Source organism: Pygocentrus nattereri, chromosome 16 (assembly GCF_015220715.1).
Source record: "Pygocentrus nattereri isolate fPygNat1 chromosome 16, fPygNat1.pri, whole genome shotgun sequence".
NCBI lineage: Eukaryota > Metazoa > Chordata > Actinopteri > Characiformes > Serrasalmidae > Pygocentrus > Pygocentrus nattereri.
The window spans coordinates 22583898-22599914 of record NC_051226.1 but is presented as its reverse complement, the minus strand read 5'-3'; the positions used below and the strand labels follow the sequence as shown (position 1 = coordinate 22599914).

At 35.9% G+C, this 16017-nt stretch overlaps 1 protein-coding gene across 1 annotated transcript; it reads left to right on the top strand.

Annotated features, from left to right (window-relative positions):
- Nucleotides 1-297: 297 nt before the first annotated feature.
- Nucleotides 298-14754, top strand: LOC108431258 (organic solute transporter subunit alpha-like). The gene is made up of 8 exons (XM_017704277.2): nucleotides 298-535; nucleotides 5239-5390; nucleotides 6666-6739; nucleotides 6964-7122; nucleotides 8193-8304; nucleotides 10316-10462; nucleotides 12262-12367; nucleotides 13052-14754. Exons 1-8 carry the CDS (start codon nucleotides 463-465, stop codon nucleotides 13219-13221), a joined length of 993 nt encoding a protein of 330 aa, XP_017559766.1. The 5' UTR covers nucleotides 298-462; the 3' UTR covers nucleotides 13222-14754.
- The last annotated feature ends 1263 nt before the right edge of the window (nucleotides 14755-16017 follow it).

Here is a 16017-nt window from a genome sequence, read left to right as displayed (position 1 = left end):
CGATATCATTTTAATTTTGACTAAACGCATCAAAAAAGAGAAGAATAGCACCGTAAATGCTGCATACACTGAGAATGTCCACTAACAGTGCGTAGTTTTTTGACCTGATCACGTTGTACATGTTCAGGTTGGTTTCTGGATAGGTATATGCTGAGTATGGCTTAATGCTATTGGACAATTCTTAGTTCCACCCTCGAGAGATGCAGCCAATCGGTGCGCAGGAGGCGGGTTTCCGCAAAACGGGTGGGAATAACGCTAAAATAGGAGCAGGTTCCTCTGATTTTGCTGGCCATCCAGCAAACGAGCTCATCACATTTTTCACTCTCAGAGGTGAGGTTCACATTCAGCGCTGGGAAGCTTCCATCCTCGACCTGTCAGCTGAATTCATCAAATCTCGGGAATCTACACTTCACTCCAAGCACTTCTTTTTTCAACTGAGAGGGGATTTAGTCACTCGTTGAAATGGATGATTTGAACGGAACTATCGATCCAAGATGTTTAGGGGATCGTCCGCTGACTATGGAGGTCATTAATTGTAAGTGACCCATTAAGTTGTTCTTATCTTAGCATTTGCTTTAATGAATAATAAGACTGCAGGACATATCACTCCAGGTTTTGAGCAAAGATTACATTTGATGATGGAACCAAGTTCACCTGGTTTTATTGTCTTGCACTGTAATTTTAATTATAGGTGCTATAAATGTAGCTTTCAGTGTAAGTAAAGTAGGTGCTCATACTCACAGATCATAATGTAAAGGAAAAAAATTAGCCTGTTCTTCTGTAATGAAGAACATTTGGAGAGATTCTTGAATGACATTATATAAAATTTGATGAATGGAGTCGAATTCAAATTTGCCATAGACGTGTGCTCAAAGTGTAAGTGAAGTTACTGAAGCTATCTAATCATGTTCTGTAATGTACATGTACCAGGACTCTCTGATGTTCTGAATTTATCACAAAGCCCGTGTATGTTCCTGTTCTCTGATAATACACAGAGAATTTGAGGACACAGCAAATTTCACAGTGAGTTCAAATTTGAGTGCTGGGTCATTTTTACGTACAGAGTGTTAATCAAACACAGAGAGTGGTATTTTACGGAGTGTAAACATATCACTCTCACAAGGAGGTGATTAAACCTGAAGGTGACGGTAAAAGTCGACCACACTGTATCACTGAATGCAGGTTCCTTTCAGTTTTCTTAGTGTCTGTTAATTAACTTTTGTAGTGTTTTTTTTAATTATGATTACCGTTTTTTAATCCCCACTGTGGTTGTGTTTTAGTTGTCGTTTAACTACAGTCTTCAGCAGACTTCATGAGCACCTCATACTCCAGGATCTCCTAAGAGTGATCATCCATCTCAGAACGGATTGATCACTAATATGTTGTGGCACTCAGGGCTTCTCATTGGCTTGTGCGCCATGTCATCTGGTCCTTGATCCAGCCAGCATGCTTAAGTGCTATATGCTTTATGGATGTACATGTTTGTCTGTCAGCAATGTTTTTGGTCATGCCTCATTTATTTCTGTTGAGTGTTCATTTAAGACAGTGTTAAGTGTCAATACTGTTGAGTACACATTTAAAGCAACGTTAAACTTCGACACTGTTAAATGCACATTTAAAGCACGTTTAACTTCGACACTGTTAAATGCACATTTAAAGCAACGTTAAACTTCGACACTGTTAAATGCACATTTAAAGCAACGTTAAACTTCGACACTGTTAAATGCACATTTAAAGCACGTTAAACTTTGACACTGTTAAATGCACATTTAAAGCACGTTCAACTTCGACACTGTTAAATGCACATTTAAAGCACGTTTAACTTCGACACTGTTAAATGCACATTTAAAGCAACGTTAAACTTCGACACTGTTAAATGCACATTTAAAGCAACGTTAAACTTCGACACTGTTAAATGCACATTTAAAGCAACGTTAAACTTTGACACTGTTAAATGCACATTTAAAGCAACGTTAAACTTTGACACTGTTAAATGCACATTTAAAGCAACGTTAAACTTTGACACTGTTAAATGCACATTTAAAGCAACGTTAAACTTCGACACTGTTAAATGCACATTTAAAGCAACGTTCAACTTCGACACTGTTAAATGCACATTTAAAGCAACGTTAAACTTCGACACTGTTAAATGCACATTTAAAGCAACGTTAAACTTCGACACTGTTAAATGCACATTTAAAGCAACGTTAAACTTCGACACTGTTAAATGCACATTTAAAGCAACGTTAAACTTTGACACTGTTAAATGCACATTTAAAGCACGTTTAACTTCGACACTGTTAAATGCACATTTAAAGCAACGTTAAACTTCGACACTGTTAAATGCACATTTAAAGCAACGTTAAACTTCGACACTGTTAAATGCACATTTAAAGCAACGTTAAACTTCGACACTGTTAAATGCACATTTAAAGCACGTTAAACTCCGACACTGTTAAATGTACATTTAAAGCAACATTAAACTTCGACACTGTTAAATGCACATTTAAAGCACATTAAACTTCGACACTGTTAAATGTACATTTAAAGCAACATTAAACTTCGACACTGTTAAATGCACATTTAAAGCACGTTAAACTTCGACACTGTTAAATGCACATTTAAAGCACGTTAAACTTCGACACTGTTAAATGCACATTTAAAGCACGTTTAACTTCGACACTGTTAAATGCACATTTAAAGCAACGTTAAACTTCGACACTGTTAAATGCACATTTAAAGCAACGTTAAACTTCGACACTGTTAAATGCACATTTAAAGCAACGTTAAACTTCGACACTGTTAAATGCACATTTAAAGCACGTTCAACTTCGACACTGTTAAATGCACATTTGAAGCAACGTTAAACTTCGACACTGTTAAATGCACATTTAAAGCAACGTTAAACTTCGACACTGTTAAATGCACATTTAAAGCAACGTTAAACTTCGACACTGTTAAATGCACATTTAAAGCAACGTTCAACTTCGACACTGTTAAATGCACATTTAAAGCAACGTTAAACTTCGTCACTGTTAAATGCACATTTAAAGCAACGTTCAACTTCGACACTGTTAAATGCACATTTAAAGCAACGTTAAACTTCAACACTGTTAAATGCACATTTAAAGCAACGTTCAACTTCGACACTGTTAAATGCACATTTAAAGCAACGTTAAACTTCGACACTGTTAAATGCACATTTAAAGCAACGTTAAACTTCGACACTGTTAAATGCACATTTAAAGCAACGTTAAACTTCGACACTGTTAAATGCACATTTAAAGCAACGTTAAACTTCGACACTGTTAAATGCACATTTAAAGCAATGTTAAACTTCGTCACTGTTAAATGCACATTTAAAGCACGTTAAACTTCGACACTGTTAAATGCACATTTAAAGCACGTTAAACTCCGACACTGTTAAATGCACATTTAAAGCAACGTTAAACTTCGACACTGTTAAATGCACATTTAAAGCAACGTTAAACTTCGTCACTGTTAAATGCACATTTAAAGCAACGTTAAACTTCAACACTGTTAAATGCACATTTAAAGCAACGTTAAACTTCAACACTGTTAAATGCACATTTAAAGCAACGTTCAACTTCGTCACTGTTAAATGCACATTTAAAGCAACGTTAAACTTCGACACTGTTAAATGCACATTTAAAGCAACGTTCAACTTCGACACTGTTGAGTGTTGAGTTTAGTGTCTATAAGATCAGCATACTTTTTACTATCTAAATGCCTCATTTAAAAACTATTTTATAAGTTATTAAAAATTAAACTTATATTAAATCTCAATATTTGAAAGCTTTATAGAAAAAATAAAAAGGAATGTACATTGAACATTAAAAAAAACAGAAAAAAACATTATTTTCACATGCTGAATTTATGGGTTTGGGACAGCCCGATAGAAAGTATCCTATAAATGATGATTTGTATATATTTAGTTTATTACTATCTCTGTTAGTGTTGTTGGTTTAAATCAAACGTATAATAATCCTTGTAAATATCTAAGGTCTGAATATGTCACAGTTTTTAAAATAGTTTAAATATTTACTGTGGGACTGTGGGACACTCCTTGATGGTTGCCACCCTGGAAGGTTATTGTGTGACCTTATGGTCAGCAATCAAAGGACCAAACCAACAATGCAGGGAGTTGACCACCTCAGATCAGCAGATAGGACCAACAATGGAGGGAGCTGACCATCCTCAGGTCAGAAGATAGAAACTTAATTTCTCTCAGACTGCAGTTTGAACTAAATTGGTAGAATTTGTTAAAGAGTAGTGTTAATGGACTCTGTGGACTCCTATGTTTGTGTTGCTTGCTGCAGTTTTTCACTCAATTAACTTTTTACACTGAGCATCATTAAAGCCTCGCACTTAGGTCTGGGTAATGTCTTCTCTGGTGAGGTAATGCTTGGCAACTGACACAATGTGTATGTTCAGCAGGACTGTCTGTGCAGTTCATGAAGATCTTGCTTTTGAGTAGAATTTATGTACACACTGTGCGACTTAATTATAATTTTATTGTCAAAATTCATAATACAACTCTAGTAACACCTACTATTTCTTGTGCAATCATTTAATTTGAATAAATCCTACACAGAGAAGAGTCTTGTGCCCAAAAAGCCTCTCAGCATTCCTAGACGTTTTGTTGGATTCTGTTCATTCAAATTTATTAATCTAATTCTATGTGCAACCTGTTATTTTTGTGTTCCAGCACACTCTGATGTCTAAATGCATTTATGTTTGTTTTATTTTCACCATGATGGTGTTTTTACAGTTTATTCTGGAGCTGTGAGTTCTAACAGAATGACAAGTATGCTAATAGAGTTCTCACAAATGAGTGATCCTAGTCTGATCTAAACCATTTATTCCTTACTGTAAAGAACAGTCGATTTAAAAGCATGGGGCTGTTTAGTTGATGCCAATACATACACAAACAAGGGTATTTGATTCAAGAAAAAGTAAAGCAAGGCCAGATCAGTGGAAAGTATTTAAAATGACTGTGCTGTTTGAGTCGGAATCACTGAAAATGAGAAAGTAACTGTGACTCATATATAAAGTTATTTAGACTTGAACCTGTCAAGTGATTTTTTCAAGGCAATAAGTTTGCATAATGTTTTCAAGTAAATGAACTAATTTAAGTTAACAGGGTATGTATAAAATAATCAACAATTCTATCTCTCTCTCTCTCTCTCTCTCCCTCTCTCGCTCTCTCTCTTTCAGACCTAAGTGTGTTCGGGATCACTCTGTACACCATCCTCACATTCATGACCTTGGTGTCGATTATAGTGTTTTTAGAGATGTGTGTGTACATCTACAAAAAAGTGCCCTACCCAAAGAAGACCAACATCGTATGGGTCATTGGAGCTGCACCAGTAAGAGTTCATGCACCAACCTTGTACATAATCCTCATATAAATACCATGGCGACCACAATGTAAACATTCTTTACCAATTTACGTTTTTTCTAGAACATATACATTATGTGAAAGTTCTTTTCATGTTAATGTTCTAGGAAGAATTCTTAATCCATTAAAAGCAGGGGCTTATCATATACTAAGGCTTATTATTCAGTAACTACAGAGACTTTAATGCAAACTGGCTGAGCTGTTCTATACTTTGGGCCCAACCGTGGACCCTGGCCATTCACAGGGGTGAATTGGTAAAGGACATTTACATTATGGGAAGGCTTTTAAAACCTTTACAAGGTTTCTCATACTCATCCATCTGGTTCTTTTGGGAAACAATTGGGCTTGTTTGAGCATCACTTAAAGTACCTTTGTGGCACATTTATTTTTAAGGTTTCACAAAATTGTCATGAAATTGTTTCTGAATGCTGATGATGCCACAAACCCAAGAGAAGGTAACTGAACTTGCTTAGCTCTGTCACGCATTTGGAGCCTTCTATGGAGGAAAGAATGCTCTGGGAGATCAGGTGACGGAACTGTCGCATTCAAACTCCAATTCCTAGAATACTCAGGAATCCCACGTGACCTCCAACTTGCACCAACGCTCCTATCAGCGGTCTCAGTCTCCTGACTATTGATATGATTCACCTGTGTTTGTGATCCCATAATCCTTAGCATAGATCCTTAGCATAGAGTAGATACACCCGGCCTTTAGATAAAATCATTGCGAAGTATTGTTTCTCTGAGAGTACTGAGCGCTTCCTATTGTTCTGTTTGATCTTATGTGTTTTGACCTTTTGCCATCTTTGATGAGTAGATCAGATCTACTTGAGAGTCATCAGCGGAAGACCTAACGCAAAAAAATTGAGCCCCACTGATTTTTCAAAATTACTGCATAATTCAGTTGTTGAGTTGTAAACAAAGTCATTCAGAGTATTCTGATGGATCATTGTGGAGAAACATATGAACTCAGATTTCTTTACAGTGGTAGTGAAAGGAACCAGGGGTCTCAGTGTCTACAGCACAAATATAGCCATTTTATTTACTATACAAAATATGTTTGCCATATCGCCCATACCTGCCAATGCGTGACTAGACTAGAGCCAGAACAACAAAACCTATATATTTTAATGATGTTTTATTCTCACTGTCAACTTGTGCAATAGAAACCAAGACACCTGGATCTATGTCTAGCTTCATATTATGTTTGGCATGCTGATGCTGTTGTTCCTGCCCCTTGCAGGTCATTTCCACCATGTGCTGCCTTGGACTGTGGATCCCAAGAGCCACTTTGTTCACAGATATGACGTCTAACTCGTAAGAAATTCTTTAGAATCACTGTGAATGTCATGAAGACAAGGTCACTGACGTATGACATATAATAAGTAATGACCAGGGACAGTATAACAGACTTTCTTTTAAATATTACACCAGGTCACTGTATGTGTGTGTGTGCGTGTGCAGAATGATGTAACACCCCGTCTTTTCCCTCTCTCTCTCTCTCTCTCTCTCTCTCTCTTTCTCTCTTTCTCTCTCTGTAGATACTTTGCTATCGTAATTTACAAGTTTCTAATCCTCTTGTTCGAGGAGTGTGGGGGTGAAGAGGCCTTTCTGAGGTACTCTGAGAAGAAGACGATCAAGGTTAGCACTGGACCCTGCTGCTGCTGTTGCCCCTGCCTGCCCCCAGTGTCTATTACACGGTAAACCCACTCTGGTGCAAGCATAGACCTGTATACAGCAACTGTGTGCACACAGGTCTAAAGTTTTTTTTAAATGACATTTTCATAGCAATGAAAATATATTCTGTTAACATGGATATAACATATAATGTATCAATATAACAAATCAACATATCAAATCATGGAACCCAAAAAATAATTTAGATTTTCAATGACAGGGTGTCACACCCCTTTACATACTGTCGATGTCTGAACAAAGAAAAGCAAGTATGTCCAGGAGAAAGCAACAACATTCTTTACCTAGAAGCAGTGTGTAATGTCTAGTGATGAGGTTACAACTTGCAACCAACTCAAATCCCCCTCCCCATTTCTCCCCCTCCCCTTCCAACAATGGCCATCGCCATCAGCTCAATTATTTCGCTTGTAAGTGTTTGCTTCTTTGGCGGTGAGGCTTCAGCCTACCATGCTTTTTCTTGGCTAAATAATAAGTAGGATCCTCTACTTGTCAAAATTTGGATTCTCAAACTCTCACAACACAAAATTCATCCTGCCAAGCAAGCACATTTCATTAGTACAGCATAGTAGCTCAGTGTTTTAATGTGTTTCTGATGTTAATTCAGTACAGACGCAACCTAATATCACTACGTCCGCATGATAAGTTGATTTAGGCAATCAAAATATCCTATTCTTTTAATGTTGGTAATATTTTCTTATAAGGACAATCGCCAGCTTCTTGTTTGAATTTTCCAAATAATACCTGCTCTGTAAGGGTGCTGAATATTGAAGAACGGGGTAAAAGGGGGCTAACAAAAGTATGCAGAGAAACAGATGGACTACAGTCTGTAATTGTAATTGTAGAACTACACAGTGGTAAAAGAACAACAAGTGGAGCTGATAAGATGGACAAAGACTGTGATGTTTTAATGTTAAATACTCATGTCCCCTGGTTTAGTTTAGGTTTTTATATGGACTGTATATACTAGGGCATAAAATATGTATTTTGAAACTTTCACAATGTTTACATACATAATTTAAAAAAAATCAAGAATATGATGTTTTCCATGATGATGTATCACTAATATCGTCTTCAGGCGCTTGCTGTTCTTGCTAAAGCTGGGGTCTCTGCAGTACGCCATTCTGAAGACCGTGTTCTCCATCTTCTCTATTGCATTATGGGCCAATGGAAACTTTGATGTTTCAACTGTACGTGAGCTTATTATGCCACACACACACACACGCACACACACACACACACACACACACACACACACACACACACACACACACACACACACACACACACACACACACACGATCTTAACCAAACAGTTAATGCTCTGGAGTGTGTAGGCTAAGAATAACGTGGGTATATTCTGAGTTAATTTAATCACTGTGTGAAACATTTTTTACTTTGGTCATGGTGCATCATATCGTGTCATTTAAAACACAAAACTCTTGTTTTCTATCTTGTTCACAAAACTCTTGTTTTCTAAGTATTTCACTGCCTCTAAAATGTACACAGTTAATGATCAAATCAGCTCTAAACCACTGACATTGGCAAATTATCCTTAACTAAACTACTCCATTTGTAATTACTTTTCATTTAGTAAGTAATAACTGATGCCTAATGAACAGTAAAGTAATATACACTGAATGAATAATTAACAGACTGACTCATTAACAGCATGATCTTAGTAACTCTTTATTGTCAGTAACACATTCAGGGGATTCATTAAGGTCTTGAAGATCATTCTAAATGCTTTATTCACTACACTCTAAGCTCATTATGAACTGTATTAGTACAACATTTTAAAAATCACTTATTGCACCATAAACACATGGTTAAGATCTTGTTACACAAATGATTGGACATGTAATCATCTCTATTTACATCTTTTTAGTAATATTCGGTTGCATTCTATCTCTGTAGGTTCTAGGGAGGATAAAGTGTGTTTGGAGATGAGTGCATTTCAACTCATATAAGCTAATAAGGCACTAACACTTCAAGATGTGCTTCATATTCTAAAGAAAAGTTTCACTCATCATTAATTAGAGGTTAAAGCACAAATAAACAGAGTGTCAATAAGTTAATTTGCATCCCAAGCTGTTTTGTGTTGATGTCATGGCTTTTTGGTAGCCAAAGTACAAGCTACTTAACCTACTTACATAACCAAATGTGGATAAACTGTACTCTTGTATTTAAGAGTTTTCAGTGCTTTTTGGAATCAAAATAGTGTGACAAGGTGCTGAATATATGATGCTAACTCACTTATTGAAACTCTGTCATAATCTTTTTAGGAACTATTTATTGATAGCGCTCTACACACTTTGTACACACCTTTAAGTATTAGTGGGACACACCTTAGTATTACTGACTTATTGAACTCTTATTATCTCTACAGCAATAAACTCCAGCAGTCACTTAATGCTACCTAGAACAAAATCCTGCCAATTATACACCATTAAGATGTGAATTTAGGTCATGTATTCGACGATATCCTAACAATGTGTTTATTCCAGTGAATAATAAAATTATTACTGACGTTCATACAACAGACCTCCAGTTATTTGGAGGGTGAAATGTGACAAAATAATAAATAAATATAATAGTAAATAGTATAGTAGTATAAAAATAGATAAATTAAATATAAAAGTAGGTTAGAAATGTACTTTACTTTTCTGTTACTCATTTTTTATTTATTTCTGTTTATATATTTATTGATTTATTTATTTGTTTATTTATCATTTTGGCCACACAACGATGTAGTAATACAGGACATTATGAATGAAGCATAGTGAATGAATCATTTAGAGGTGTCTAATTTGGGCTTTAGGGAACTAATAACAAGGCCTTAATAAAGCCCCAATATGTGCTCCTGAAGATAAAGTTTCGCCTTCATCTGAAAAGTGTGATTCTTAATGTGAAATACCCGAAAGGTTTTCTGGGAAAAAATAATATTAAGCAATAAGATCATGTTTGACCTCCTCCTCCTCCCAGCAACCCCATCTCTCACCAGGAGAAAATGCTTAGCTAGCTCAGAGACCTGCTCTGATTTTTGAACGGTCACTCCATTGCATTTCTCAGTGTCCACCCCAGGAAAATGCAAGAAATATGATAGCAGGTTTTGCAGGAAAGCTAGTCTAGGAATAAATGAGTGTTGTTCCTCCATAAATGTTATTTCAACATTTTCCTTTTGTGTTTATTCATTCACAGCTGAGTATATATGGAACTGCACTCTGGATAAACTTATTTGTAGGAGTGCTGACAATCATTGGCTTGTGGCCTATAGGAATCATGTTCATGCATGTACGCGACTCCCTGCGCCCCCTCAAGATCATGCCCAAGTATGCCATGTATCAGGTCAGTGTCAATGCAGACTGCCCACTGACAACACACGGGTGGGGTCAGTCTGCCTTTGTTTTCAAATTCAGATTAATATGCTGGTTACACATAGTGGTTGGTGAGCGTAGTGAATAATTCCTCTGCCCTCCATGCAGTTGGAGGTTCAAATCCTCACACCAATGTTTCTACATTTAGTGTAAAGCCTTCCCAGAAGAATAGAGGCAGTTACTACAGCCAAGGGGGCAGACTCCCTAATAAAACCCTTGATTTCCAAGAGAATGGATCAGCAGGTCTCTAGAATCTTTTGGACACATTATACATTATGTGTATATGATGTTAGATATAAATGATATTAGTTAACATTGTTTTGTTGCTTGACTAATATCAGGGGAATAAAAACTGCCACATTGTAGTCAATTAGGGTGAAGTCAAGGTGACAACAGCGACACCCGATGGACATTCATTTAACTGTCTGTCTTCAAGCAGTTAAAGCACAGTGCGTAAAGGGGAAATCCATTGATATTTCAAAATTGCTGCATAATTCAGTGGTTGAGATGTAAACAATGTAATCCAGAGTGGTTTATGTGAAGTGGTTCATTGTAGAGAAACTTCCTGATGTCTTCAGCACAAATATAGCTATTTTATTCACATCCAAAACCACCATATGTAATGTTGACGACAGTAAAATAGAGTTCAAAATAACTTTCTTTGCAGACTATATTACCTTACAATGCCTTGCACATACATCCTCTTACTTTGAAATGACAAAAGGAGTAAAACAAAGAAAGTTATTTTAATGAACTCAATATGTTATAAAAATTGCTATAGGCTTTAGATCATTGTCTTGTTGCAGGATCCATCCACACTTAATTTTCAGCTTTTGGATTGATTTTTAGGAGGCTTTGCTCTAAAATCTGTTGATGTTGGCCTGCATTCATGTTTCCTTCCACTACAGACCTCCAGTCCCTAATGCAGACATACACCTCCAAAACATCCCCACCACCATGATTTACTGTTCTTCTGCTCATAGGCACAGTCACTTATACTACGTTTCTTGCATTTCAGAATTATGGTATTCATGGTTGCTACTGGTGTGCCAAACACTTTTATATCCTGGTATATCCATCTCCAACTCTATGAAATGTTACTATTTATTTTTGAGGTTTTCTGACATCTGTTTTCCTGATCCCATCTTTGTTGCTCTCCGAAAACTGCTTGAGGCTGCTACTGAAGACCTGCCTACCTGCAAATTTGAACCACAAGCCTAGCCTAATACACCAGATGCCACTCATCAAGAATCAAGTGCTGGCAATGATTTTAAAGCTCAGACACCTAATTCTACAAAGTTAAATTGCTTGCTATTAAAGATGAATGGTGACTCAGACTGAGCTGTACTAACACGAAAGTCATAACAGGGGAAAAACACCTCTAAATGAGTATGTAATGTTATTTGGAAGATTAATGCTATAATAGGGGTACATTTTTAGATGTAGAAGATCAAACGTTTGAACTTAATTGTACTTCTCCACCATTTAAAAACCTTTTCAAAACTATCGCAAAACTATAAAAATGTCTCAGGCATCAGGCGGAACTTTTAGAGCTTTTTAGAGTTCCTATCTGGTTGCTTTCACCACCAGAGTGAACAAATCTGACTCAGTAAGTTTCTGTAAAGCAGGGTATTTCATACCAAACCACTCTGAATGACTTCATTTACACAAACAATTTATTGTGCTGAAATTTTGAAAATATTAATGACATTTAATGACAAGTCCATGATGTGAGCAGAATATCTGAACTTTGTTTCTGTGTGTTTTTAGCTGGTCTTTGTTCTGAGCCAGTTACAGGCGGCTATTATCAATATCCTGGCCGTTAATGGTGTCATTGCCTGCTCACCACCCTTCTCCTCCGTTGCCCGAGGATCTAGTGAGTCTCTCTCTCTTTCTGTCTCTCTCTCTCTTGCACTATAATAAATGGCTTGTCAGTTCAACCTAAAAAAATTGTTTTAATCAACTGAAATATTTCTTTGACTGAAAGAATCCTTCATTCAAAGTACTTATTTAATTAAAACTATTTTATTTATTTGTTACCACATGAAGTCTTTTTTTACGTTGAATTGATAAGCCAATTTTTATTAAAATACATGTTTTTTTATATATTTTTACTAATTTTATGACAAAGTGCCATCACTGCCCCCTAAGTGCTCCTGGCCCACTCCAGAGTATAGGCTGAAGGACCACCAGAGGGTTTGTGGCCCCATGGTTGAGAAACCCTTCTCTAAAATTAACAAAAAATGTTTAAAAAGGCAACAATTTTGATCACTTTGGATAAATCATTTTATAGTGCAGTGGCTAGTATTTCAGGAATCCACTGAGTGCTCTTTAGGCACGTTTCTATTAAACATCTCTTTCAGTGTGTTAAATAGTGTGGAATCTGATTAACACCAGTAATTTAACTAGTGTTAGATTACCTTTAATATGATTCTGTATGGAACGGTCTAAAATGGACACCACAGACTCTGACAATGTTTTGGTTGTATTATGTGCAGACTGCAGTGAATGAACTCAGCTCAGCTCAGAGTCTAATGCCATAATCTCTGTCACTCTGTAGCGTTTAGTCAGCAGCTGATGATTGTGGAGCTGTTCGTCATCACATTGGTGACCCGGATGCTGTACCGACGCATATATGAACCGGTCAACCTGGATCCCCATGAGAACGACAATGAGATGAACGTTAAGATCAGACTGTGCCCTAACTCAGTGGAGGAGCACACAGCCTGAGACAGAGAGAGAGAGAGAGAGGGAGAGAGAGAGAGATCTATTTATGAAATGTATCAATGCCTTTTTAAAATGCTTTGTTGAAAAAGTGTTATAGTGTATCAATATTTCTTATAGCAGTGCTATAAGTTTAAGCACAAGTCGTAAGTTCATATCTGCCTTACTTTTTTACATGTTCACTAGTTCAGCAAATTACTTTTATTATAGACTGATCACTTTATCGCTTGCCTTCCAGGCCTTCATTTCCAGAATTCAGAATATGAATACAGTTACCCTTTACATTATTTGAGAACACGTACCTTTAAAGGAAAATAACCTTTACAAGAAACACCACTAGTGTTTGTTTATTAACTATTTTGAAATCAACACAAGGTATGTAAAGACATGCAAAGAAAAACTCACAAAAACAGCTTATTTACAAACACTGTTCCTGCTAAAGCCTGAGTAGACTGATAAACCAATGTGATGATATTAATCTCAGTGTTACTGAGCTCTCCACTTTATATCAACTTAAAATTTTTTACAAGATTTTGTTATTGGGATATGGCAAATTGCTTGATTAGTTCACGAGAGGACAGTGGAATTAACAGTCAGTGGACTAAAGCAGGCAGTGAGAGCCAAAAATAACATTGAGAATTTTGCAGCTTCATTTAAATGAGTGAATTTAATGAATGGACCATGAAGAGAAGGATTACACGAAAAAAAATGACAACCGGCAACACTGAATTTTAACTTACTTACAGCACAGTTTTCCCATATGTCTCAACAATATTTATTCTAAATGTATGAATGCATTACTTCTTTATGTACTGTAATGGAATACATACCTGAATACATTTAGGATGGTGTATTCATTATTCAGCCATTCATCACTACTTTTTCTGTAAAGTATTCTGCCCAACTCTGCTAGAGACGCTCTGATATGGGAACTGTGGCCGATATCTGACATTTTTCGTGTACGTATCTGTCAATGCTTATGTATAATGTGTAGAAATTGGGACTAAAATCACCTTGATGGGTTACACAAGCGGTAAAATGAATAAAATGCTGATGTTTTAGCACAGTAGCCCAGCATCTACTAAACATTCTGGTCTTCCACTAAATACGTCATCAAATATCATTTTGAAATACCAGTCAAATCTGTCCAACACTGATATTTTTTAAGCAATCAGCTACTGATACTGATATTTTTCAGATATCATTGTGTATCTCTACCTCCAACCTTCCAGTATTCATTTTCAATTGACTTCAGGTTGTCATTATAAAACATATACACCAAGTATACAGTATCAGACCTCCAACATTGTTGATACACTGCCCTTCTTTTTACAGCATGGTTACCTGGTGTTTTGTGTTTATTTGGTTGTTTGTCCCTTTTTAAAACTTTTGAATAGGCAATAACCCCATTTAGGCATAAATTAACTGACCTATAGTCTCCCAAGTACTTTGTCAACAATCCTACAATGCTGTTGTCTCATAAAAACAAACTATAACAAACTTTTGTTTATAAATGTCACTGTTTTTAAAATATATATTGACTAGTTTCTATATTTGCTGTTGGCTTTTTATTTGAACACCCATCTATTGAAATTCCATTTCATGCACTGTAAAGGCACTGCAGCTGTTCATAATTAACACATGTCAGATATATGTGTATCAGTTGCAGAGCACCAAATGCACTGCTGAATGACCAATGATCTACATATAGCTACAAACATGCTTCATAAGAGTACCACTCCCAACCTAGTCCATAAGTCAGTAACACCTAATTATAACAGCGACCTCCCTGTATCTGCCAAAGTCATAAACATATTGTGTCATAAAGCCACGTAGGGCATGACTAAGACCTTTCCATTTTGTGATAGCTTAAATGAGATCTAATTGAGGAAATACACAGTCAGACTTTGCTTAAGAGATTGCTTAATCATGTCAAGAATATTAGTGCTTTATCAACGGTTTCAAAATTCATAAGCCACACCTAGATCATGATTATGGGAAGCATTTATGGGAAACACATCTATTGGTGCTGATTACTTTATTTATCACCAAGAGAGGTGCTGAAAGTATTCAATGTTTAAGCTAAAACACTAGCAATACATAGTAATTGCAATGTAACTTCAAGGTACTTTCTAAGTGTTGAATATAACAGTCATATGGTCATATATGATCTAGCTCACACACACACACACACACACACACACAGTACTGTGCAAAGTTTTAGGCATCTAAGCACATTTTTAAACAATTTACCTCAGCAGTGAGTTTATCACAGTATACATTAGAATAAAGTCATATTCATAATTCAAATAAACATAAAAACAATAAAAAGTAACAAGAATTTCTTAGGTCCATATTTTCCCTTGAAACCTTCACAGCCACCACAGGGACTTGTTAATATCATCAATTACATCATGAGCACAATTTAATGAAGCACTGATTAGTCAAACCGGGAGTATATATATGTATATATAATATAATTATATATATATATATATTTATATATATATATATAAAAAAATATATATATATATATATATATATATATATATATATATATATATATATATATGTATGTATATATATAATCATTATTTGTTAATATTCTATCAATTGTTTATTCAAATATTAACACTTTTCTCAGCAAACACACTACACAAATAAATAGATTTTGAAAATGTGTTTGGGTGCCTAAGCCTTTTGCACAGTACTGTATATATATATATATATGTATATAGTTATAGTGGACTAGCATTAGGTTTAAAGTGGAGTTTCATATTATTATTTTAGCTGTAAGTCCAA

Coding starts and splice junctions, on each gene's coding strand:
- LOC108431258 (XM_017704277.2), top strand. CDS start 463: ATGGATGATTTGAACGGAACTATCGATCCAAGATGTTTAGGGGATCGT. Junction 536..5,238: donor GACTATGGAGGTCATTAATT/GTAAGTGACCCA, acceptor TCTCTCTTTCAG/ACCTAAGTGTGTTCGGGATC. Junction 6,740..6,963: donor ACAGATATGACGTCTAACTC/GTAAGAAATTCT, acceptor CTCTCTCTGTAG/ATACTTTGCTATCGTAATTT.